This window comes from Rhopilema esculentum, chromosome 7, assembly GCF_057945365.1.
Source record: "Rhopilema esculentum isolate cy_ngs chromosome 7, ASM5794536v1, whole genome shotgun sequence".
NCBI classification, from domain to species: Eukaryota; Metazoa; Cnidaria; class Scyphozoa; order Rhizostomeae; family Rhizostomatidae; genus Rhopilema; species Rhopilema esculentum.
The window spans coordinates 5,215,285-5,240,409 of NC_142821.1; the positions used below are offsets into that span (position 1 = coordinate 5,215,285).

Below are 25,125 nucleotides of genomic sequence, written 5' to 3' on the forward strand. Positions count from 1 at the left end.
TCTGCGCAGGTCACACACTTCTTTCTGATGTTCAAAACATTTGCGAAAAGGCAAAATGGCAGCATCGAACAGGATCACTCGTTTTGTTCGAAGATGTTTCCATACAAGCCTAATGACAAGAAAAATACCAGTTCCTTCGAAATTCAACGAGCCATTAAGTGCTCTTCAAGCACCGAGACCTGGGGGTATTGCCACTATGATGAGGTTGCCCGTGCAGGAAACAACAGAAGGTTGGTTTCCATTTCTACTTATTGAAAGCTGTTCGTATTCTAGAGTTCATGAAATAAATTGTTCACACACGACCTTCGCAGTAACCTTATCGATCATCCCAAAGTGATCATAAATTTAGACCTACTTAAATAGCCAATTTCTTCAGCTGTGTTACTAATGTCTAGGCCTAATGTTTCGCTCGCAGGCCTTTGTGGTTTTTCGCTTGCAAAATACCACGCACGTGCCAGGACACGTGCAGCTCTTCGAAAACCGAAATATCGAGAGCGAAACTTTGTCCGCTTTCAAGTATTGTAAACACGCATTTCCAAGCGGAACTTTATCTGGTATTTTTTCTAGCGGAACTATACTCTCTTCAGCTTGTATTTTTTCATGATCTTATGACAACGTTCAGTTTGAGATCACTACGATGTTAAGATCCCTACAGGGCCGGAGAGAGTGGGGCAGAAGAGGCAAATTGCCCCAGGCCCCCAAGGTCTAGGAGCCTAAACACTACGCATGTACAGGGTTAACGAGAGGTTTTAGAGGTCCTGGGGTAAAACCGAAAGACGAGGCCCTACGCGAGCAGAAAATATTTGCCCCCATAACCTTAAATTAGCTTAAATTCGTCAATTCTCTAGCAATTGTTTAAAAGTTTTACTATTTTTAGGCATAAATCTGTCATTTTCAATCAATTTATCGGAATCGATTTACAGTATCTTTAATCGAAATCATTACTTTATGTGCCCCCTGGCATCGAGGCCGTGAGGCATCCTGAGAAGATTTCGTTTTCAAACAAACATCTACGGACAAAAGCTGCAGCCCCTGCTTTTGTGACCGTGCAAAGCATATTTGTGCAGAGAAGAACTCGTTGCACTCTCCAAATAATTTGATGAAATGACGTTCCTGGTGATGATAACCGCCAAGCTAAGACCCCTAGAGTTACTGACAGGCCTCCTTAAAAAGAGGGGGTGTGATAAACCCAGACCCCTACCTCGACACGCTCCTAGCACCCACTTTCTTTGTTTTCTCCACCTCTGTTCAGGGCATAGCAGCCACTTTTAGAGCCTCCATTGTGTCTATGTAATCAATTCGGTGGCTCGTGCTCAGAGGCTGGCTCCTTTTTATGGGGCATAAACCCTTTGAATATGAATTCAGATGTGCCAGTTCTTTCCAGGTCTTGATGTTTGCTTCGTTGGAGTACCACTTGACGCTGGAACAACAAACCGATCGGGAACAAGAATGGGCCCAAGACAAATCAGGACAGAATCAGTGCAAATCCGGCGATTCAACAATGCGACAAGTAAGTCTGTTTGATTATGAGTACAAATTCTTTTGAGTACAAGTTTGTAAGAAATCTATTTAAATGGAAAAATTTACCATTAAAATTTACTTGGGTAAAATCGCCATTAACGAAAACAGAGCCAGATGCTAAGGTTTTTAGGATAAGGGGAGGGGAGGGGGCAGAAATTTCTCGACGTCAAATATTTTTTGTAAAAAGTACAAGATGGTCTAAAATATGGAAAGGAAAACAAATTTTAGCTTATCTATATTTCTCAAAATTGAGCATGGGAATTATTAAATGAAATTAGCAGCTAAAATAAATGGCAGGGAAAACCCTTTAAAAATGAATATACCGAGGAGTAACTATGTGCGCAACGGTTATTAAATTCCACAAAACCAGGGCCATGCATGTCGTCGTCTAAGTACCCTGTCCCGTAAGGACGTTAGCGATCATGGACTTCCAACTCTTTCCGTCTTTTGTGGTCTTAAATATTTCTTCTTCCGTTATCCTCATCCATCTACTAATGCTGGTGATGTATGTTAGGTTTTGCCTTCCTCTGCTTCTCTTTCCGTTGATCTTGCCAGTCACACTAAGATTTTCTAACTCTTCTTTACACTTTACGCCATGCATGTAAGAAATATTAATCCGAGTAACACCAAAATCAGGGCCCGCGTCACCGGGGGTGGTGGCCATGCCCCCCCAGTTTTTTGCGAAGCAAGTAGTTTAAAAGCTGCAGTAAAAGAGGTAAGAAGCCTTGGCCCCCCTATTTTAAAATTCATGGTGCGGGCCCTGAAAATAAACAATAAATGGGTTGCAATTTCAAAACGAATCACGATATAACAAACTGCATAAAACATTTTATTTAGTTCGAATTTGCTCCGTTCCTTTTACACGAATGTAAGCAAGTTTTGTGTTGCTACAGTTAAGATTTTACAACCTTGTATTCTTTGCAAGAGGCATCACCATTTGAGTCTCTGATGGTTGCTGATGTTGGTGACGTGGCCTTTAATATGTTCAACCTACCAGAAGCAGTGAAACAAATCAAAGAGCGAGCGTCAGAGCTGATTAAAAATGGGTGCAAGCCATTGGTTATGGGAGGAGATCACACAATCTCTTATCCTTTGTTACAAGCAATGAAGGTATTATTGAGAGAACTTTTTTCCACTTTGTTCAATTCAAAATGCTTTTAATGTTCCACTGTTACCTGGTTATGGCTGGCAACTGGGCAACCGGGCAATAAGTTGGCAACCGGGCAATAAGTTGGTTCCGGGCCGATAAATCAGTTCTTTGACAAAATCAGGGAATGCCTTCTTATAAAGTATGGCATGAATGACATATTACTTTGTCGTAAAATGAAAATCAAGCAGCCAATTCCAGAAATCAAGCTTTTGGAAGGACTGAAACAGATCTTTAACTTCCGCTAAGTAAGGCTTTAACTTCCGTTCTGTAGCTATCTAGCAATTCACATAAAAGATGCTTTTTTCTGCAAAGTTTTCAAAAAAAGATTAAACTAAAGATGTAATAAGGACAATCTGAATCTTCGATGCTGTTATCAGTTATCATAATCTTCTTTGCTCTTCTAGTTTGATTGGTTTGAAATTGTTATTAGGTTTGATTCCTTTTTTAGAAACCGAACAATGCAAAAATTGTAAAAGAATAATTGATCATGCTATAGTATGTATGACACTCATCTTTAAAAGAAAATTAAAATCCTAATATCCGGAAGTAAATATTGAAAATTCTACAAGTATGACATGATTTATTTCTGCTTAGATATTTTGCAGCAGTTAGACTAAGTGTTCAACTGGCCTATTGAGCATCTTGCAGATAATCAAACTGTCTTCAGTATCTTTTCAGGCAAGCAATACTTTTCAAAATACTGTATACCATAGCACGAGAAAATGTTACGAAAGCTATGAATGCCTAGATTGATATGGTTCTCTAAAAAAATTGTTTGGGTTGCTTGCATTGGAACGTTATCATTGAATTTTATTTGGATGATGAGCCAAGTGGATACGGATTTGATTTTATACTTCTTAAAAATTAAGCGCTGCTCATTTTACTCGCTGTATATTCTAGATGCTGTACTTTTCCAACCTTTGCATTGTTCTTGTAAATTAATGATTTTATACTCAATCTTGTAAATGTTCAACCAATAATTAACATGTTAGCTTTTTTACTTAATCATTTAAATTTTACGTCGTTTGTTTTTTTGTAGTAGATTAAAGGCCATTTCGGCCTAGATATCTATCATTTTAAAACAGAAGGAAAAAAAACTATTTGATCTAAATGTATACAATGAAACCATAATCTTGCCGGTGAAGCGAAGAAGAGATACAACGTTTTTAAAGCCTTGAAATAAGGGCATTTCTGCGTACTAAACTTAAAATGTCATGCTGAAATAACTGCTTAGCCAAATGACTGGAAAAGCCGACTGTTTAATGACCGAATGATAGAAGTATTACTGACGTAACAATCATTTGTCAAATGAAATGTCCATTTTTTCTAGGAGAAATATGGCAAAGTTGGTCTGGTGCATGTTGATGCCCATACAGATCTGTATGGTGAAATGTTAGGTGCAAAAATTCACCATGGAAATCCATTTTTGCTGGCTGTTGAAGAAGGTCTTATAGACTGCAATCGTGTCGCACAAATTGGACTGCGTGGCTCAGGGTATGAAGACGATTACGCACTTCCACGAAAGCTGGTACAGTAATTCTTTTATCATTTTTTTGTTGACTTGATCGTAAAGAAGAACCAAACACCAACAATGAACAGTATATCTGGTCACGCAGGTCTGCTGAAAGGAGATCCTATTGTGAATTTTGGAGGGGGGAGGGGGGGTTGTTAAGTGAAGATTTTCTACGGCAATAAGGCAAGAAAGAGAGCATGCGCCTTTTGCTTACAATCATAACAACAATTGCTTTCACCGACGCACCCGGCAAGCAAAATGGCATGGGTGCCAAAAGATAAGATGTTCTGCTTTCGGCCAGAAAACGAAAATTTCTAACGAATCTACCGCCGCCTAATATAGGATGGTTTTTTGCTTGGTCATCATAAATCTGTCTAGTAATGTTTCTACACGATGCATTTTAATTTCATCTTGTTTTACCGTTAAAAACCTGGCATCAAAAGCTATCCATTATTTTTCATACGGGCACAAGTACCCTATAACTTGGTACTGTCTATTCAAGTATCCTTTATTAATATCTCACTACACGAAATTGCGGGTGCGACTTTATTAAGGAATGCTTCTATTCCATTAAACATTCCTTAAAAGAACCAAACCCTTAAAATAAGGATATCCTCCATTTCTCATGCCTTATTTTTTGGTACGAACAAAGACGTTGGAACCAGAGGCACATTTTTTTAAAATTTTTTTAAAACAATGTCCATTCTCTTAGAACTGCCTCTATAACTTTCAGAAACGTTTCCGCTACCTGTGCCCCTCCAACTTTTAACGTCCCTAAGAACGAAGAAAAACCCGGACCAGACTTTGCCCGGACCATTGTGTAATTTGAAACAATGAAAATTAGGGCGCCAACTGGTACACTGTTTGATTCTCCCTGATAAAATTTCTTTTCCGTATCAAAATCTCTTTTAACACTAGGGATTTAAAGTTGTTCCTGCAACAGAGTGTTGGGGCAAACATATGGAGCCACTTATGGAAGAAGTCCGCCAATTAATTGGAGATGGTCCTGTTTATATAAGTTTCGATATTGATGCAATTGACCCAGGATACTGTCCCGGCACTGGTATGTATGCGTATCATGTTAATTAAGAGCTTGGTGTAGTTTGTGTTATGTGGCTAAATAATAGTTGTTTGAAGGTTGTTGGTGTTCTAGTTACCAGTATAGGAGTAGAAAGGAGCAAGACGCAGTGGAGCATGAACAAATATATCCTAATTTGGATTTTTCCGTTCCTGCCATTGACCTATGCCATTATATTTTTAGGCACACCAGAAATTTGCGGCCTAACAACTATTCAAGCTGTGCAAATAATTAGAGGGTTGCGTGGACTAAATATAATTGGTGGAGATCTCGTAGAGGTAAGCAAGTTAAAAAATCTACAACCATTGCTATAGCCCCATAACTTCTTTATAATTCTACTACTCCCATCACCCTTTCCAAACTTCTTTATTGTGTCACGGGAATTGCCAGGATGTAGGACTGCCGTTTGCGACAAAAGCAACTTCTTGAGAACTGAATTTGATTTCAAAATCGACAATAACCTTTAAAAAATTACTAGCTATCTTTACCATATATTTATTAAGGACATAAATGTTAGATTAAATAATAGTATTTCTTAAGAAACTGAATATGAAGGCAGTCTCTCGCATTTGTTAAAAACTTATAGCTAGATTTGTTGATGGCTACGTTAAAAGCGCGGTTAGAAGCATACACAGAAAATGCGTAAAGTGAAGCCAAGAGGGAACATTGGATGCCCAATCTCCTAAAAGAAAAATATGTTTTGATCACTCTAGTCTTAATTGCAGTTCTATATGTAGGAAAGAAAATAAATCATACAAAATGATAAGCAATGATAGCACAATAAATGTGCCCTGTGAAATACTGACACTTTTTCAAAGTCTATAGTATGAATAAAAGCCAACAATGAAGCAAAGCATGGACCTTATGCTAATCTCGATGACAGACTGGCAAGGGATGCTAGGGTGCGAACCCATCCCAGGCCACCATTTAACTTGCCTTCAGGGGCCCTTAGTTCTATTCTTTAAATAATTAATTATACCGTGTGGGCCAACTTTTTCCCAGCGGCAGCATCCTTCGAAAGGTGATGTCTGTTCGCCCCTGACTCATCTGAAAAAAAACTTACTTCCATACTTCTTATATATACTTCACTCAGCCCCTAGTAATTCAATCCATTTTTTTCAATCAGCTATTTAAACAGTCAGTTTGGATGTTAAGTTGGAAACTACTCTTCTATCTCTAAAAGTAAACGTAATGCCTCGCTATTCATTTTATTGGAAGATTTGAGTAGGGGGGGGGGGGGGGCATTGGCGCTACAAGAAAGATAAAGTTGCATAAAATAAATTAATTTTTTTCATAAGAAAGAAAAGTTTGGTTTTTTATGGGATTTAGGAGCTCTGGAAATACATAGCAAACCAAAAAAGTTTGGATAAGCCTGCTTTTTCCTGACTTTGATTAATCAAATTCTGGCACCATCTTTGAATCAAAGTAAAAAGAGTGACGGCGCATATTTGGAAATGGAAGGAGCCAAGTGCGAATTAAAGCCTCATTATATAAGAATTAATAAAGCTCTTTTTTCCAAAAATTGGAAGCATGACCCCCAGCTTCCAGTTTTCGGAGACTTAAATAATTCTTGTGAAGTAAAGAAAATTAAGAAGTAACCTGATTAATAAATAGTTGGCTACGTAGGACCGACAATCCAAAGATTGGGGGATAGGATAAAACAACATGTTCCTTCCAACATAAGAAACAAAACTGCTCCTCGCAGAGAACAGCCTCCTCGATCTTGTAGGTCTAGAAACACTGTTAAAACAAGTGATTCTGCCATCGGTCAACATCTTTTAGACAACCCAGATTGTGCAAAATTCTATAATGACGACATGTCTCGGATAACTGGCAGAGCCCGGTCGTCTTTCCATCTAGCAGTTTTGGAATCGACCTGCATACAAACGAAAAAACCGCCATTGTGTAGACAGAAGGAGTTCGTTTTCTCCAGTGGTAATTTTTCTTTAGGCACGCTGCACTGATTGGTCAACTATTCCGGTGTTGTGCTTGCGTTTTTCTGATTGGCCTATTTCGATCCACAACTGGGTATATATTTTTCATCGTGTTCTCTCGGACCCTTATTCTGACGTTTTATGTTCTGTGGAGTGTTAGACGAAAAACCTTTTAGCCAATATGTTGTAAAATATTTGATTTTTTCAAAGCCATAAAAGATAGTTGAGAAAAAATTTGTGAGTAGCTTTTCTTTGGAGGTATATGTGACAGAATACCAAATTGCAGGCCTGAATGAGTTTCTACTTCTTTCTTCTCTAGGTGTCTCCTCCATACGATAGAAATGGAACAACCGCCCTAACTGCTGCAAATTTATTATTTGAAATGCTGTGCGTTCTTCCAGGAGTAAAATACCATGCGTAACAAGGACAGTGGACAACTAAAATTTCTTAGAATAAAATATAGCATGAAACTCTAGACGGGGACTTTTATTGTTGATAATTCTAAAAATGAAATCAAATTATGGAAATATTGTATGGATATTATTTGTAGAAAGAAACAAAATCTGAAGTAAATATTGTTGTCATTTAATTATACAATACGAAATGCTTCAGAGTTACTACACAAAGAATTAACAACGAACTGAAAATAAAAGCTGCTTACAGGAGAAGTCCCGCCTATATTGATAGATGTGCGGATACATAAGGAATTTTAAAACTATTGTCTGTGATTCATTTCTAATAGATTACACAATCTTTCAAAAAGGATTGTTGGTCATGCAAATTAATCGAACGCTTTGAACGCTTTAATCCTTGAGTAGCCATTCAAACGCTTGCTTGAAAAGGATGTCATACATTCGAAATGTTGGGAAGAGGATAATGTCATCTGCATGTATATGATATAATGACGTTTAACTTAATCTGCCAAATCATTAACGTGAATGAGGAAGAGCAAGGGTCCTAACATCGTTGTCTGTGGCGCATCGAACAATATTTGCTCCTCTTTTGACTTAACCCCTTCAAAGCTTACGTTTTCAGATAAATTTGACATCAATTTGAGAAATAGTTTTAGACCCATCTTGACTCAGCGAATAGCCGATATAAAGGAGGACCTTTCTATTGACTATACTCAAGATTGATGGTCTATTGTATTGAGCTCTACTCGGAGATTAGTGGAAATAGCACGTGTTAGTTTGCCAATGTAGATGTTTTTCTTGATAGAGTTAACTACTGCCCGTGGTGTTGACTGATAATTCTTCAATCCAAACTGGTTTGAAACGAAAGTTTGTTGTTTTCAAAATATCCGTATAGTTAAGAATAGACAACTCTTTCGAGGATTTTTGTGAAAACCAGTAGCACCAAGATAATCCCATATTTCTCTGTTGCTTCTCTGTTGTTGGCGTCTGTTGCGTCTTCATCCTTGAGGAAAGGTACACATCAGGCGACTTTCCATTCTAGAGGAACTGCTGATGGTGATAGACATAGGTTCTGTAACTAAGACCCCGTTTACACTGTCCCGTGCAAGTTTGGAACCGTGACAAAACTGTCGCGGTTCGCCCTTCCGTTTACACTAGCACTGTGGAACCGTGACGATTTTGCTCTGCTATCCGGAACAGTTTGGACCCTGCTTTGAAAGCGAACGAATTTTGTACCATCACGGTTCCGTTTTTGAACGGGACAGTGTAAACACCTATCCGAGACGATTTTGTCACGGATTCACAAAGAGGTCTTTTGTATGGCTGTTTCAGGTAATCGAGGCTTTGATTGTGGCGTAACTACGTTGTCAAATTCTGAAGAAAAGGAAATGCTGAAGAAAAGACGACCACAGAAAAGGCTTGTAGTGTTTCCCAGTCCAAGCCTTGATTAGACTTTGCAGTTTTGTAGTCTAAAATAACACTGAAAATTAAAGCCACCTTGTCGCGTCCAAGTAAAGTTTTTATCGGCCTTCCACTCCATTTTAACTCTCAATAAAAATTCGATTGTTGACTTCGACGGCAAAATAAAAGCCTTGGTTGACTAAATACAGCTTCTTCTAAACAATGTTCTGCCATTAAATTTTGAAGCCATTACACTGTACCGGTACAGTGTAAACGGAACGGCTAAACGAAACAATTTGGAACCGCGACAGTGTAAACACTTGCGAACCGTAACGGTACAAAATTGTCCCGGGACAGTGTAAACGGGGTCTAAATGTGCTGGATCCTTCACAGTTCTAAAACGACTACCAACATCAATCCTACTCCAATCCTACTCAGAGGGTAAATGATAATGCAGGTGCTGAAAATTTTTCTGAAATTTGGGACGAGAGTACTCTGTATACCAGTGATGTAATGGGGGGTGGTTTCAAGTTTCTCCAAAAAAGTTCCTGAATCGAGTTGGTTGAATGAATGACTGTATTAAGACAAGAACTGACTAAATTTCAATAAAAGGACAGCACTTATGCATTAGAACAATTACTATGACATTCTTCAATACGGGTACAAGGACCATATTCGCTGCGTACGAAGCATTTTGCCTGTTTTTGTGAGTTAATGTAATATGATGCTCTGAGGAAACTCTGCTATTGTCCAAGTTTCCTCGTGAATTTTGCCAAGGAACCAAGTTCTGTCTTTGTTTTAGCCAAAAATGAATCCAATTTATCAATAGAAATAGGAGTTAGGGGGGGGGGAGGAGGAGTTTTTTGTATTCCTAGTAGTAGGCTATAAGTCCGCAAAGATGCTACATATCTGATTCTGCTCCAGCTGCAAAGGACATTTGTGTTGCATACTTCAAAGTGCAACTGGAAAATGTCGTTAGTGCCGCTGAATTTGGCATTGGAAGAGCCGCTGAATCTTTTCGAAACCTTCAATTTGCGGAACATGATGTAGAATGAAATTTTCCGCAATGCATAGAAAATACTTGTTTTCAAATAACTACTAAAAAGGCACTGATATTTGAAGGCAAACAGATAATGGAAAAATATATATTCACGAATCTCAGAAATTTTTCGGTTATGATACAAAGCATAGCTTTAAATTGAGCTCAGACGCAGCCTTTTTATATGGATTTGATGATGTGATAATGGTTTGGCTTCCACTGTGTGAATATCGAATCTCGTTCTGCTACTCGTTGATCGCTAAGGATAAACTTACTGTCGGTCAAATTGATTGACAGCATTCGAGTGGCATGGCAGCCAATCGGATTGAAAGTATGAAAGCATGTGATGAATTTTCCAAGAAATAAAGAAATTGAAACTGGATCCCTGGATGACAAAGATTAGTGCAGATCCCAGCCCTCACTCATTCTTGTTAATTCTCCTCAAATTACATTGTACTTTTGAACAATTTTATTTCCTGTTAGCTTGAAATACAACACTGTATCAAGCCCCACCAAGCCCCTACCCTCGAAAAAGACCCCATTGGGGGTTAATCTATCTTCAAAAAAGACTTATTCTCATTTTTTATAACTCAACTCATTGGTCAATTTCACAAGATACAACTGTTACAAATTCTTGCCCAATCTCATTTTAAATTTCTTTAATTTGTCCATCTTTTCGATTAGATTTTCGACAAGAGGCTTTGCCATTGTCCCAATGCATCTGCATTTTAAGCATATTGACCAGCCTTAAATAGATTAGGAAACTTTGCTCAGGTAATACTTTTGGCTGCTGCTAAATAAGCCCTGCCTTTGAACAAGCCCCTCCCTTGAATAAGCCTCTCCCTTGAATAAGCCCCCACCCCAAAACATTTTTGTGAAATAAACCTACGGGGGCTTATTTAAGAAATTACGGTAGCTTTCTGTATGCCTATTGCACCGCATAGCCTATTGCACAGTTGACTGAAAGGACTGAGGGCCTTTAAGGTGAAGCTAGAGCTTAAAGCAAGTAGAAGGCTTGATCATGAGGTATAAAGTAGACAAAACAATTCATTTAGGGCTTAATGATAAAACAACCGAAAAGGATTGTTTGGCAACAAGCTCATGACTGATTGCCGTTTCTCTCTCTGATCAGAAACAAGCCCAGGCCCCTGGCAGTTAACGCTTTATAAACATTGCTATGGGTTGGTTTCAATGCAAACTGAATTTAACAACAAATATAAATTACATCTAATTATGGGTTGCGAAACAAACACAATAATTGAAAAAGCCAGCAAAGAATTTCACGAAACCGGACAATTTAGAACTATTGAACTTGGAAACAATAACGAAGTGGTTTTCTTTGTACTGAGTAACGCAGCTAATTCGACAGCCAATCAGCTTTGAACAGATTAGAAAGGTTTGATCCTTTCATTATTAAATGGAATATCATTAAACGGCAGAATTTCTGTTCCAAGAAGAACCTGACATTTGAGCTTGTGGAAACACATAAACATCAGTCAACCCGTGATTTTTTGGCAGACGAGAAAAGTGTCCGCCTCACCGACATTGTGCTGTAGATCCGTCTCTTATTCATCGTTCCACTGCCATTAGCTAAAGAAAAAATGGCGGCAGCTTTTATAAGAAGTAAAGGCATCAGAATATTCGCTGTTTGCCATCGCTCTTTCCAAAGCAGCAGTAAGATCTTGCGGTCTTTTAATGAACCGATGAGCGAGGCAGAAGCACCGCGATGTGCAGGGATTGCGTCGATGATGCGGCTCCCAATTGAAAGTACAACTGAAGGTATGTTTGGTAGTACAGTGAATTGTAAATGACTCTTCTAACCATTTATAAGAAAGCACTATTTTAGATATTCTGATTTTAAGCACAGACCTAGTAGTACTGTTTCTTAATACTTATTAGTCAAAACTTTAAATTTCTTTCATAGTATTCCTGTGTAGAATAAGTGAATAAATCGTGCTATAGTATTGGGCTTGCTTATAGTCAATAAAAGGGTGGAATTGCTGCACTTAATAGGGACAAAGAAATCGAAACTCCAAAGAAATCGAAAGTTTTTTTCTTTGAAGGCAGAATAATACACTCAAAATGCTCTTCGAGCATCACTAACTTGTTTGTAAAAGGAATAAGATAGTTGCAAACAAGCTTGAATTCCTAAAAATATCATTTTGTGCACTAACATATAGCCTCTGCATACAGTGATCCGAATAGCATATTATGATCTAATTTCTTTTATTTGTGCATCAAAATGTCAAAATATCCCCAAAATGTGCAAGACGTGCACACAAACAGTCAAAAATTGGCATCAGGTTTCGTAAAAGTTTAAGCAACGATCCGACTTTGAAAGAAAACCGTTTCTTTTGTAAATAAACATAAATAGCTTGATATGCCATAGTCAAATTTATATGGAAATTAGGCTAGGTTTCAAGTTTCTTCAAAAAGATCCTTCAAATCGAGTTTTTTGAATGAATAAGTGTATAAAGCCAAAAAGGGACTAAATTTCTAGAAAAGGACAGCACTTACGCATTAGAACACTTACTATGACATTATTCAATACGGGTACAAGGACCATATTCGCTGAGTACGAAGCATTTTGCCTGTTTTTGTGAGTTAATGTAATATGATGCTCTGAGGAAACTCTGCTATTGTCCAAGTTTCCTCGTGAATTTTGCCAAGGAACCAAATTCTGTCTTTGTTTCAGCCAAAAATGAATCCAATTTATCAATAGAAATAGGAGTTAGGGGAGGGTCCGCATAGATGCTACATATCTGATTTGCTCCAGCTGCAAAGGACATTTGTGTTGCATACTTCAAAGTGCAACTGGAAAATGTCGTTAGTGCCGCTGAATTTGGCATTGGAAGAGCCGCTGAATCTTTTCGAAACCTTCAATTTGCGGAACATGATGTAGAATGAAAATTTCCGCAATGCATAGAAAATACTTGTTTTCAAATAACTACTAAAAAGGCATTGATATTTAAAGGCAAACAGATAATGGAAAAATATATATTCACGAATCTCAGAAATTTTTCGGTTATGATACAAAGCATAGCTTTAAATTGAGCTCAGACGCAGCCTTTTTATATGGATTTGATGATGTGATAATGGTTTAGCTTCCACTGTGTGAATATCGAATCTCGTTCTGCTACTCGTTGATCGCTAAGGATAAACTTACTGTCGGTCAAATTGATTGACAGCATTCGAGTGGCATGGCAGCCAATCGGATTGAAAGTATGAAAGCATGTGATGAATTTTCCAAGAAATAAAGAATTTGAAAATAGATCCCTGGATAACAAAGATTAGTGCAGATCCCAGCCCTCACTCATTCTTGTTAATTCTCCTCAAATTACATTGTACTTTTGAACAATTTTGTTTCCTGTTAGCTTGAAATACAACACTGTATCAAGCCCCACCAAGCCCCCACCCTCGAATAAGACCCCATTAGGGGTTAATCTATCTTGAAAAAAGACTTTTTCTCATTTTTTATAACTCAACTCATTGGTCAATTTCACAAGATACAACTGTTACAAATTGTTGCCCAATCTCATTTCAAATTTCTTTAATTTGTCCATCTTTTCGATTAGATTTTCGACAAGAGGCTTTGCCATTGTCCCAATGCATCTGCATTTTAAGCATATTGACCAGCCTTAAATAGATTAGGAAACTTTGCTCAGGTAATACTTTTGGCTGCTGCTAAATAAGCCCTGCCTTTGAACAAGCCCCTCCCTTGAATAAGCCTCTCCCTTGAATAAGCCCCCACCCCAAAACATTTTTGTGAAATAAACCTACGGGGGCTTATTTAAGAAATTACGGTAGCTTTCTGTATGCCTATTGCACCGCATAGCCTATTGCACAGTTGACTGAAAGGACTGAGGGCCTTTAAGGTGAAGCTAGAGCTTAAAGCAAGTAGAAGGCTTGATCATGAGGTATAAAGTAGACAAAACAATTCATTTAGGGCTTAATGATAAAACAACCGAAAAGGATTGTTTGGCAACAAGCTCATGACTGATTGCCGTTTCTCTCTCTGATCAGAAACAAGCCCAGGCCCCTGGCAGTTAACGCTTTATAAACATTGCTATGGGTTGGTTTCAATGCAAACTGAATTTAACAACAAATATAAATTACATCTAATTATGGGTTGCGAAACAAACACAATAATTGAAAAAGCCAGCAAAGAATTTCACGAAACCGGACAATTTAGAACTATTGAACTTGGAAACAATAACGAAGTGGTTTTCTTTGTACTGAGTAACGCAGCTAATTCGACAGCCAATCAGCTTTGAACAGATTAGAAAGGTTTGATCCTTTCATTATTAAATGGAATATCATTAAACGGCAGAATTTCTGTTCTAAGAAGAACCTGACATTTGAGCTTGTGGAAACACATAAACATAAGTCAACCCGTGATTTTTTGGCAGACGAGAAAAGTGTCCGCCTCACCGACATTGTGCTGTAGATCGGTCTCTTATTCATCGTTCCACTGCCATTAGCTAAAGAAAAAATGGCGGCAGCTTTTATAAGAAGTAAAGGCATCAGAATATTCGCTGTTTGCCATCGCTCTTTCCAAAGCAGCAGTAAGATCTTGCGGTCTTTTAATGAACCGATGAGCGAGGCAGAAGCACCGCGATGTGCAGGGATTGCGTCGATGATGCGGCTCCCAATTGAAAGTACAACTGAAGGTATGTTTGGTAGTACTGTGAATTGTAAATGACTCTTCTAACCATTTATAAGAAAGCACTATTTTAGATATTCTGATTTTAAGCACAGACCTAGTAGTACTGTTTCTTAATACTTATTAGTCAAAACTTTAAATTTCTTTCATAGTATTCCTGTGTAGAATAAGTGAATAAATCGTGCTATAGTATTGGGCTTGCTTATAGTCAATAAAAGGGTGGAATTGCTGCACTTAATAGGGACAAAGAAATCGAAACTCCAAAGAAATCGAAAGTTTTTTTCTTTGAAGGCAGAATAATACATTGTTACAAAATTTCACTCAAAATGCTCTTCGAGCATCACTAACTTGTTTGTAAAAGGAATAAGATAGTTGCAAACAAGCTTGAATTCCTAAAAATATCATTTTGTGCACTAACATATAGCCTCTGCATACAGTGATCCAAATAGCATATTATGATCTAATTTCTTTTATTTGTGCATCAAAATGTCAAAATATCCCCAAAATGTGCAAGACGTGCACACAAACAGTCAAAAATTGGCATCAAGTTTCGTAAAAGTTTAAGAAACGATCCGACTTTGAAAGACAACCGTTTCTTTTGTAAATAAACATAAATAGCTTGGTATGCCATAGTCAAATTTATGTGGAAATTAGGCTAGGTTTCAAGTTTCTTCAAAAAGATTCTTCAAATCGAGTTGTTTGAATGAATAAGTGTATAAAGCCAAAAAGGGACTAAATTTCTAGAAAAGGACAGCACTTACGCATTAGAACACTTACTATGACATTATTCAATACGGGGAAAGGACCATATTCGCTGAGTAGGAAGCATTTTGCCTGTTTTTGTGAGTTAATGTAATATGATGCTCTGAGGAAACTCTGCTATTGTCCAAGTTTCCTCGTGGATTTTGCCAAGGAACCAAGTTCTGTCTTTGTTTCAGCCAAAAATGAATCCAATTGATCAATAGAAATAGAAGTTAGGGGGGGGGGGGGAGGAGGAGGAGTTTTTTGTATTCCTAGTAGTAGGCTATAAGTCCGCAAAGATGCTACATATCTGATTCTGCTCCAGCTGCAAAGGACATTTGTGTTGCATACTTCAAAGTGCAACTGGAAAATGTCGTTAGTGCCGCTGAATTTGGCATTGGAAAAGCCGCTGAATCTTTTCGAAACCTTCAATTTGCGGAACATGATGTAGAATGAAATTTTCCGCAATGCATAGAAAATACTTGTTTTCAAATAACTACTAAAAAGGCATTGATATTTAAAGGCAAACAGATAATGGAAAAATATATATTCACGAATCTCAGAAATTTTTCGGTTATGATACAAAGCATAGCTTTAAATTGAGCTCAGACGCAGCCTTTTTATATGGATTTGATGATGTGATAATGGTTTAGCTTCCACTGTGTGAATATCGAATCTCGTTCTGCTACTCGTTGATCGCTAAGGATAAACTTACTGTCGGTCAAATTGATTGACAGCATTCGAGTGGCATGGCAGCCAATCGGATTGAAAGTATGAAAGCATGTGATGAATTTTCCAAGAAATAAAGAAATTGAAACTGGATCCCTGGATGACAAAGATTAGTGCAGATCCCAGCCCTCACTCATTCTTGTTAATTCTCCTCAAATTACATTGTACTTTTGAACAATTTTGTTTCCTGTTAGCTTGAAATACAACACTGTATCAAGCCCCACCAAGCCCCCACCCTCGAATAAGACCCCATTAGGGGTTAATCTATCTTGAAAAAAGACTTATTCTCATTTTTTATAAGTCAACTCATTGGTCAATTTCACAAGATACAACTGTTACAAATTCTTGCCCAATCTCATTTTAAATATATTTTATTTGTCCATCTTTTCGATTAGATTTTCGACAAGAGGCTTTGTCATTGTCCCAATGCATCTGCATTTTAAGCATATTGACCAGCCTCAAATAGATTAGGAAACTTTGCTCAGGTAATACTTTTGGCTGCTGCTAAATAAGCCCTGCCTTTGAATAAGCCCCTCCCTTGAATAAGCCCCTCCCTTGAATAAGCCCCCACCCCAAAACATTTTTGTGAAATAAACCTACGGAGGCTTGTTTAAGAAATTACGGTAGCTTTCTGTATGACCTTGTTGGGTCTTAACGCTTTATTAGCTCGATTTTAAAACAGCGTGTGTACTCAGAAACAAGAACCCTTCAAATTTAATCGAAGCTTTTCGAAAACTGGGCCGAATTTCAGCGAAGTGACTCATCCATTCAGCAATACGAGGGGTGTTTCAAGGATAATAGAATTTTTAAGGATATTTGGGAGAAATTTCTAAAAAGGGATTTTCGTCAAAGGCGTAGGAGATTTTTGTGGAGTGATATGACCCTCGCGAATATATCTTTATTTGAAAAAGACAGCCATAACATAGCGGAACATGCAGACAGGCAGAGCTGAGCATCATCAAGCTGAATTCCTTATAAGAACAACTTTATAAGAGCAGGAGCCTCAAAATTGTATTATATTGTACTAATTGTTCTGTTTTTTATATATCATAGTTCTTGTTTTGTTAACTGTTTGAATGTTAAACCTCATATTGGGCTCTTTACCCTATTGTTTCTAGCTTTAGCCAGGTGCTGTTTTCATCAAAATATCAAACCAGGGGGAGGGGAAAATACTAACCGTTGATAGTTATCAATAGGCTTGCGGTGCATTTATGATTGAGAAAACATTGCAAATTAGCCTTACGTCTATTGTGTAGTCCAACCAATAGGAAATTGAAATGGCCAGCGAAATGCATCTGGAAATATTCTCTTAACTCAGTCTTTTAGTAAAACAAAAATATGAAATTTTCTATGTCTTTTTACTGATTTTTTGTCTTTTCCAACTTGCGGCCCCGGCTCATTGCTTCATGCGTACGATTTACAAGCATTTATACAATAATCTCAAATTAGCACTTGAGTCGTAGGCGAAAATAAATGGAAGAATGGATTATAGAAGATGCGATTAACATGAAACGGTTTGGATTTAAGATCAAAGAAGGAGTATCTTTTGTGCGTTACTTGTTCGGGTCTTAGGCCCTTTGGCCTAGCCCATCGCTCCACCAACGGGCTAGTTATATACCAATTATTCACCGTCATAAGAAGAACCCTGACCGTAACAAACAGCTGAGAAGAACAAAACGATAAGTGTATTGTTGTGAAGCACAGGATTAAAGAAAGTACTTCGATTTTTGCGAAGCTGCGAAAAAAGCACGCAAAAGGAAATTAACTGAAATGAATAAATGTGATGGACCTAGCATGACAATCAAAATTTTGTGTTACAGTATGTCTACAATATTAAACGTAGAGACATGACCCTACCCCTTTCCCCACAAACATAATCGCTCAAAATGGTAACATGGCTCGGATTCTTGGGTAAGGAGCCCACTTGACCTCTCATATATTAGTTTTCGGAACGCCAATAATTTTACTCTTTCAAAAATTGGTCTATAAGGACGAAACTGTATTAGGACGAAAGGACTTTAAATAGCACTGCCAATGACGTTTTCTCGTACATTGTCGCAAGTAATGAACACGGGTGTAGAGGTCACCAAACTATAAGGAATCTTGCCCAAAAGTAATTGGTTCTTCAAGATGGCCGAATGGGGCCTGAATAAATTTTGTCTGATTAGCGGGGCTGCAGCCCCCCAGGCCTCATGCCTCATGCCTCATACATCCAGTAGCGATGACACGTCCCCCCTCCGCAGTTCTCGGCAGGGTAATTTTTTATTTCATTGAAATTCGATGAGAAAATGGTAAGGGACGGGAAATATTTTGGCAACGTTCTTTTTGTGATGTAATACTATGCTTTTAAAACTGCCTTTACGAAACTAAACGTTAGTCGTAGGCTTTTCTTTCAGGTAAAATTGGCGTTCCATGTTGATATAAGGGCATTTTCTGGTTTTGTTTGCCCCCCCCCACCACCACAGAACCTAGTTGCTGTCACCGCCATTGCATACATCTTTTGTAATGAAAAAAGGGTAGAGATTTCGACAGGAGATTTTCAAATACGTGTACTTGAGGAGCAAATTTTCTGCCTGATGTGGAGGAGCAAGTTCTCGACACATGCTATTCACACTGCAGTTGTTGACGGTCGAACTGGCTTCGTAATTCCAAGAACTACATCGGTCAGTGTTTATAAAGGAAGACAATGAAAACAGTGACCCAAATAACCAAGAGTCTCAGACCTTCAGCTAGGTGTCTTCGTTTATTTCATGGAAGCTCTAAGCTTTCCCGTCGATTTAATGAGCCGATGAGTGAGGCAGAAGCTCCACGATGTGCTGGTATTGCATCGATGATGAGGCTTCCGATTCAAAAAACCAGCCAAGGTGAGAAATAGGAAGTAGAACAGAATCACATGAAAATTACTGTTTACCAGTGATTTATAAACTCCTCGATGCCGTATTGGCAAAGTTGTACACGCTTTAAGTGTATAGAACAGGGCAGTTTTACTTCGAAAGTTGCTACTCCAAGTTTTACGGTTAATGCGATTATCAGGGAGATAACTGTATCAGATATCCAATTGGCTTTGTGCCATATTACCGTTGATATTAAAGATTTCTGGGGTATGTATAAAAAAATGATATTCTTTATTGAAACAAAAATATATTTGCCTTATTTGGTGAAAAAGTAGGAATTAAGTTTTCAGCGGATTATTTCCTGATATTGAAACAATGGAGCCTGTGTGTGACTTAGGCCGTTTTGAAACTGTGTTAAAGACCATAACAATTTCATGCCTAGCGCTATGCTAAGTGTAATTCTTTTAAATAGATTGCGTAATGTGTTCTTAAGTGCATTTACCACGCGCCACCCAGTGCGCAAGATTTGTTATATTGTTGTTGCAGGCAGGTGGTGAGGAAGCCTGTGCAAATAGATATGGGATGTTCCCTCTGGTATTTTGGTGCCAACTCTGCATATCTTACCAAAAGCAGATATTAAAGTGGCGAACGCAAAAATTAGAAATGTTGCTAGGCTTCACAACTGTAACATTATTTATGTAATATTTGGATGACCTGATACCATTTTTGGCTCTGGTTTATATTGCCCCAGCTAATACTTAGACGGCCCTGAATATTTTTTGAGAATTTTTTCAATCATGTCTTTTGTAAAGGTTTTCTGCAACAGTCATGAAATTCCAGGTTGCAGTGTTAAAAGCAACAAAAATTATTCGATCTGGCTACACAATTCATATTCATCATCATTTATTGGGCCTCTAAATTTAATTTCAAAAAAATTGATAAGAATGATGAGGGGCAGTTTGTATTTCTAATGTGCAGATAGACAGCTACTGCCCTTTTAGATACACTGCAAATTTTTATCAGATTTCGAATAGGACAGTTTTGCAAATTTTGTGTCATTCCCTTTTATTCATATTAGCAATGATAATTCTCTGGAGAATAGAGAACCATTGAGTGTGAGGTCCCTGGAAACCTAATGAAAATTATTGTTCCCCTTTCTTTCATACAGAACAGGACAGTGATTTTTCACTGGCACTGTCTGCACCAAAAGTAAATTGGGGGCAAAAATCAGGCATTTATAAGCACAGCATATCCTTATTAAGCTAACTGTGGTTTCAAAAACTCTGCATTAGGGATGAAATTTGCCTTCTTAAAAAATTCAAAAAATTGGAATATAAAAAGTCACTTTTCATAAAAGTATGGATTCACCTAAACATGCAAAAAAAATTTCCTGAAAATTGGTATTTGAACTTTGGGGTATTGTGAAGGCATGCTGCTGGACTCAAGAGGTTGTATTTGTCTAGATCAGTAGCCAGCCCAAGAGACTGTATGGTCACAGTTCATAGCAACTTACTTAACATTAATCTAACAATAGCAGGTCTCAAATTTTGGGATTTTGATGTTGGAAAGGGGATATTATCCTGATATTAAGTAATTGTATCAAACATTTAAAAAGAGTGTGGTTGTCGGCCATTGTAAATAGACAAGGGATTAAAGTTAGAAACAAATTCAAGTTAACCTGCTCCATCAAAGTTTCCATAAGTGCCTCCTTGAAGTTGTGGTATGTTCTCAATTTAACTCTTTTTGTGGCATTTACCATTCCAATATGTCTGCAGAAAGAAAACATCAATAAAATCATAGGAAGCCATGGTATTGAATTTTGAACAAGGCAATACAATGAAAACGCATAAATGTAACAGCTTTTATACAGTCTTTGATACATCACAGCCTCTGATGTGTCAAAACCAAAAGCATAATATGATGTTTTTATAGAAATAAAATGATGGCAAAATTTTAAGGGGGTTTGGATTCCAGGGGCGATTCACTCTTGTAAATAGTGTACAAGATTTTGCTTAAAACAAGATGATTTCTAAGAATTTTCAGATAAAACAATAGGATTTTCACAAAAGGTGTACAAGATTTTCTTAGAGTGATTTGCCCCTCGTTTGGATTGGGGATGACACTTTAGTAGGGGGGAGCCCTGAGATGATGCTTTCAACTTTTTCAATAGTCTTTTGATGGTAATAACTCAAAGGTTGATAATCCTAATTCCTGTTTGTAACTCTGAGAAAGAGTCTAGTTTCTTACTTTTTTAGACTGATTGTGAAATGATGTTGAAACTATTTTTTAGTTTTGTTTATACTTTTTTAATCAAAAATCAAGTTTAGTCTCTCTGAAAGGACATTAACTGGGTTAAGAATCCTAGTTAATTCACAGCATTACATGTTCAAGATAATGTTAGAGTCACATAAACTGCAAACAATACCAAATCTTATGCCAACATTGATCTCACTCTTTGCTGAATTAAACCATGCTTATAAAAAAGAACACCATCAATAAATCATTCAGTATATAATGTTTCCATATTTTACTTGTCTTTGTGTTGATAATCTCTTGGCAAATTTGAGAGTTGCTTAAACAGGGTTGGGGAAAGGGTGGGGTGCTTAAACCTTTTTATTTAAAATTATCTGACACTTGTCTAAAAAAGCACTTTTTCAGAGCTTTTTAACTCTTTGAAAACCCTGTCTAAAACATGTTTAAAATACCCCACAGGCCTGGCCATTTGAGGAGAGCCATAGCTCTTGCTCCCCTCCAGGCTCTCCTCAAACGCTGGAGGGGAGCTAGAGATTGCTCTCCTAAATTGTTCTAAAAAAGCAAATTTGCTCTCCTTGAAATCAATTTTTCCTTTGTTTTTCTATTCTTATAGCTCACCTGAATACTGCTAGGAGAGCTGTTCACTGCTCCCCTGTCAAAAGTCTTACGGCCAGGCCTGACCCCAGCTATTAAACTTTATCATTTTACCACTAAATTTGTATTTTACAATTTCCTGTGGTGTTAATTTTGTATTCCTTAGGTAAATAAATACTAGTCAATCTTAAAAACTTAGAAACTTGCTATTGAACCAAAGCATTTGATCATTTTCTTCCTTGAGTATATTTCTGTTTTGTAGGTTTCTTTGAATAGGGTTCTATTACAAAAGAATCCCATTTTTGCAAGAGATCCCATTTCTCAATTGTGTAATACAAACTCCAAAGATGTTTCTGCTATTATTCTTAGAGGGCTGAGCGTTTTGAAAAACATAGATTTTCAGCTAATGTTGACCTAGGCAAGTCTATTTTCTTTCCTAGGTGACAGAATCTGCATGCAAAATGCAGCTACCTAGCCCATTATCATTTTGCTCTGCATTTATTTCTTTGGTTGCATATTGTTAGACATTTTCTAATCTTTAAATGTTACAGATCATCACAGTTATTCTTTGTGAATATTGAATTTATTTTGGGTACTTACTAAAACATGGAACCACCTAAAATCACCTACAACCATCTACAACCACCTACAATGATCTGAAACCATCCAAAACCACAACAACCATCACATTGTTTTCAGAATTTGCATTGAAGTTAGCCGCCATGTTTGTGTTTCTATTGTTGCAGTGAGGCGCCATATCACTACATCACAATTATGTAGAAGATATTTCATATTTAGGAACATCTAGCCTTTATATTTAATTTTGAGAAAAATATTCTCGACTGTGGAAAAAAACAATTGAAACATGCGGAAAAGAGGAAGAGTGGAAATGTATGAGTATCAAACAGCCTTTTAAAGCATGAAGTTTCAGCCAGACAGTTATCAAAGAACAACAACTCAAAGCAAAGTTGAAGGAGTATTACCGGCATATGATGTCGCAATCTCGACAAACCAAGAACACAGAAGTCGCAGAAAGCTTAGGTCCTAATTCAAGACACAAGGGATTCGAGAGACCCGATAGGCCTGAAGTAGTTCTAATGAGTTTGCGGAAGTCCCACAAAAAAGGAAATCTGGTGATAAATATAGTGGGATAAAGGCCAAGGGAAGGGGATGGGTGTGCCCTTAATTTTTATATGTTTATATGCTTTTCTTAAATTTTCTTCTATTTTTGGCAGAAATGTTCCTAAAATGTTTTACTTTTTCATAATACATTGAAAGCCTGTTTTTGCTGCCATTTGTGATAAACTTTCGCTAGTTTTTACGTTCGTGCCCAATCGGGCACCCCAGTGTGCCCCAAATTTGCTTGTTTTATTTGTTTCTCAAGTCTGATAACTGATTGTTATGATATTTTCATTTATGGCAGCTAACCTCAATGCAAATCTTGAAAACAAAGCAATGGTTGCTTTGGTTGTAGAAGGTTGAAGGTGGTTGTGGGTGGTTTTAGGTGGTTCCATGTTTTAGTAGATACAATTTATTTTGAAAATAAGTTACTGAAAAGCTCTAGCCCTGTTTTATGTTTTTTTAATAATTATTGTTACTTATATTTTCTAGTGAGCTTATTCTAACAAACACTTCTGCACTTGCTTAATGATGTATGATTGAAACATTTATTGAATTTGCTTGGTCATAATTTTGCTTCATCTGGTTTATCTCATGCTTTTCTAGCCATAGAAATGGCCCTTCTGCTCCCCAATTCTTGTTAAGTTGATTATTTATAATTCAAGAGAAATTAATTCTTTGTGAAAATGTTTTTTGTTAATCATTTTACAAGGTAGTCAACATTTGTTTCTTTCTAAAAAAAGTCATTTCAAAGACAATTAAAAGGGTAAGGTTATGACAGGTTTTCTAGTACCCCTTATGTCATATTTTTTCTCTTATATGGGTTAAAATTGTTCAGGATATAGCCCAGGTGATACCTAAACAAATTGGTGAGCAATTCATGGGTCACTGCCAACATAAAAAGGCATGTAAACTGCAAGTTTACAAGAAAATGAGTATGCACCTTTCTCGCATTCTCTTCTCATTGCTACACAAAAGGTTTTTCAGTAAAAGCTATATTACTCAAAAACTGAGATATACAAAATAAAATGGAACTTGGAAGTTTTGCTTTCATTCAATTCACTTGGTGTTTTCAAGCTCTTTATTTCTAAAATCTACATCTTTTTTATACATCAGAATATTGGTTATTAGAATATTCAGGCTCAGAATCATTCAATTTCAAAAATATTATAAGAATAGGCTCAGTGGCTCACATATTTGCATCTTATTTTTTGCAGTTGCCTGTTTTGCTGTGTTTATAACAAAGAATTTATATGACTGACATATCTCATCTTTTCCAAAAATGTGGATCTATTAGTTGTTTCTATCAGATTTAAAAATGAATTAAGAATACTTAAAGAATATAAACAGGTTCACAAGAATTTTGAGGGTGAACAAATTTAAATAGTGTTGTAGGCACCCAGATGGCAGAGTATTGCAAGAGCACAACCAAGATATTTTTTCAAAAATGTCCCTGCACATCTGGTAAAGGGTGTGCCATTTAGAGATCTTGGTGTGACCTATTGCTTAAGGCAAATGAAGAATTTATGTGTTTTCTAAGATCGACAAAAGCGGCATTGGTTTGATAGATACAATCAGGGGGTGCCCCCTTGTTGATGCCAAAAATTGGCAAATCTTTTGATATGGAAAATTGGCTTCTTTTGCTATTGTTTTTTGCAACATTTTGGGCAAGAGCCCCCCCCTTATTTTGATAGCACTACACCATTGGATACAATTAACAATTATTAATTATGTTCATTTCCTGATCTTCGCCAATGTTGTGCGCACTATATACACAAATGGAGTGCATAATTAGTCTATACCAAAGCGTGCAATTGCACCCTTAAATTTTTGCCCTTGCACACCCGAGACATCTTGGGAAACTGATCGTAGGTCTGCATCTCCCTGTCATCTAAGGACGCTTTACGCCAAAAGTATAAGGTAACTGATCGGAGAACAGAATTCTAGCTACAAACAAAGTTTGTATTATTTGTAATCTTTAACTGTGACTTTTATTAGAATCCGATACTTACCGGTTTGGCCCATCGCAATGCATTGTCAGCTTTCGTATATGCAGCTAAACTCAATTTCAGATAGAGTAGTACGAAGCCCTAGCTGCACCTAGTCAACCACTGCATAGATCAGTGGTGGCGCTAGGTTTCCT

At 37.3% G+C, this 25,125-nt stretch overlaps 3 protein-coding genes across 5 annotated transcripts in view; 2 read left to right on the forward strand and 1 right to left on the reverse strand.

Annotated features, from left to right (window-relative positions):
• LOC135683053 (uncharacterized) lies at positions 1 to 7,769 on the forward strand. The gene is made up of 7 exons (XM_065198189.2): positions 1 to 230; positions 1,385 to 1,510; positions 2,447 to 2,631; positions 4,002 to 4,199; positions 5,103 to 5,247; positions 5,446 to 5,540; positions 7,516 to 7,769. Exons 1-7 carry the CDS (start codon positions 56 to 58, stop codon positions 7,615 to 7,617), a joined length of 1,026 nt encoding a protein of 341 aa, XP_065054261.1. The 5' UTR covers positions 1 to 55; the 3' UTR covers positions 7,618 to 7,769.
• LOC148959930 (uncharacterized) overlaps positions 5,536 to 25,125 on the reverse strand; it is a 24,710-nt gene continuing 5,120 nt past the window's right edge. Inside the window, exons 2-5 of one of the 2 annotated variants that reach the window (XM_089109123.1) lie at positions 24,995 to 25,093; positions 20,695 to 20,785; positions 6,242 to 6,309; positions 5,536 to 5,944 (exon numbers count right to left, since the gene is read on the reverse strand). In XM_089109123.1, the coding sequence (XP_088965249.1) occupies positions 5,776 to 5,944; positions 6,242 to 6,309; positions 20,695 to 20,785; positions 24,995 to 25,017 (351 nt within the window). In that variant the 5' untranslated portion in view covers positions 25,018 to 25,093 and the 3' untranslated portion in view covers positions 5,536 to 5,775. The remainder of the gene's footprint in view (positions 5,945 to 6,241; positions 6,310 to 20,694; positions 20,786 to 24,994; positions 25,094 to 25,125) is intronic. The other variant, XM_089109124.1, reaches the window with a different exon arrangement.
• LOC135683426 (agmatinase, mitochondrial-like) overlaps positions 14,433 to 25,125 on the forward strand; it is a 20,921-nt gene continuing 10,228 nt past the window's right edge. The window contains exon 1 of one of the 2 annotated variants that reach the window (XM_089109122.1): positions 14,433 to 14,719. In XM_089109122.1, the coding sequence (XP_088965248.1) occupies positions 14,542 to 14,719 (178 nt within the window). In that variant the 5' untranslated portion in view covers positions 14,433 to 14,541. Of the gene's footprint in view, positions 14,720 to 18,775; positions 19,047 to 25,125 lie in introns of those variants that run through there. The other variant, XM_089109121.1, reaches the window with a different exon arrangement.

What these genes read in the sequence shown, in the direction of transcription:
- LOC135683053 (XM_065198189.2), top strand. Translation starts at nt 56, where the DNA reads ATGGCAGCATCGAACAGGATCACTCGTTTTGTTCGAAGATGTTTCCAT. An exon ending in GCGATTCAACAATGCGACAA is followed by an intron (nt 1,511 to 2,446) that starts GTAAGTCTGTTT and finishes ATTCTTTGCAAG; the next exon opens with AGGCATCACCATTTGAGTCT. An exon ending in CTTTGTTACAAGCAATGAAG is followed by an intron (nt 2,632 to 4,001) that starts GTATTATTGAGA and finishes CATTTTTTCTAG; the next exon opens with GAGAAATATGGCAAAGTTGG.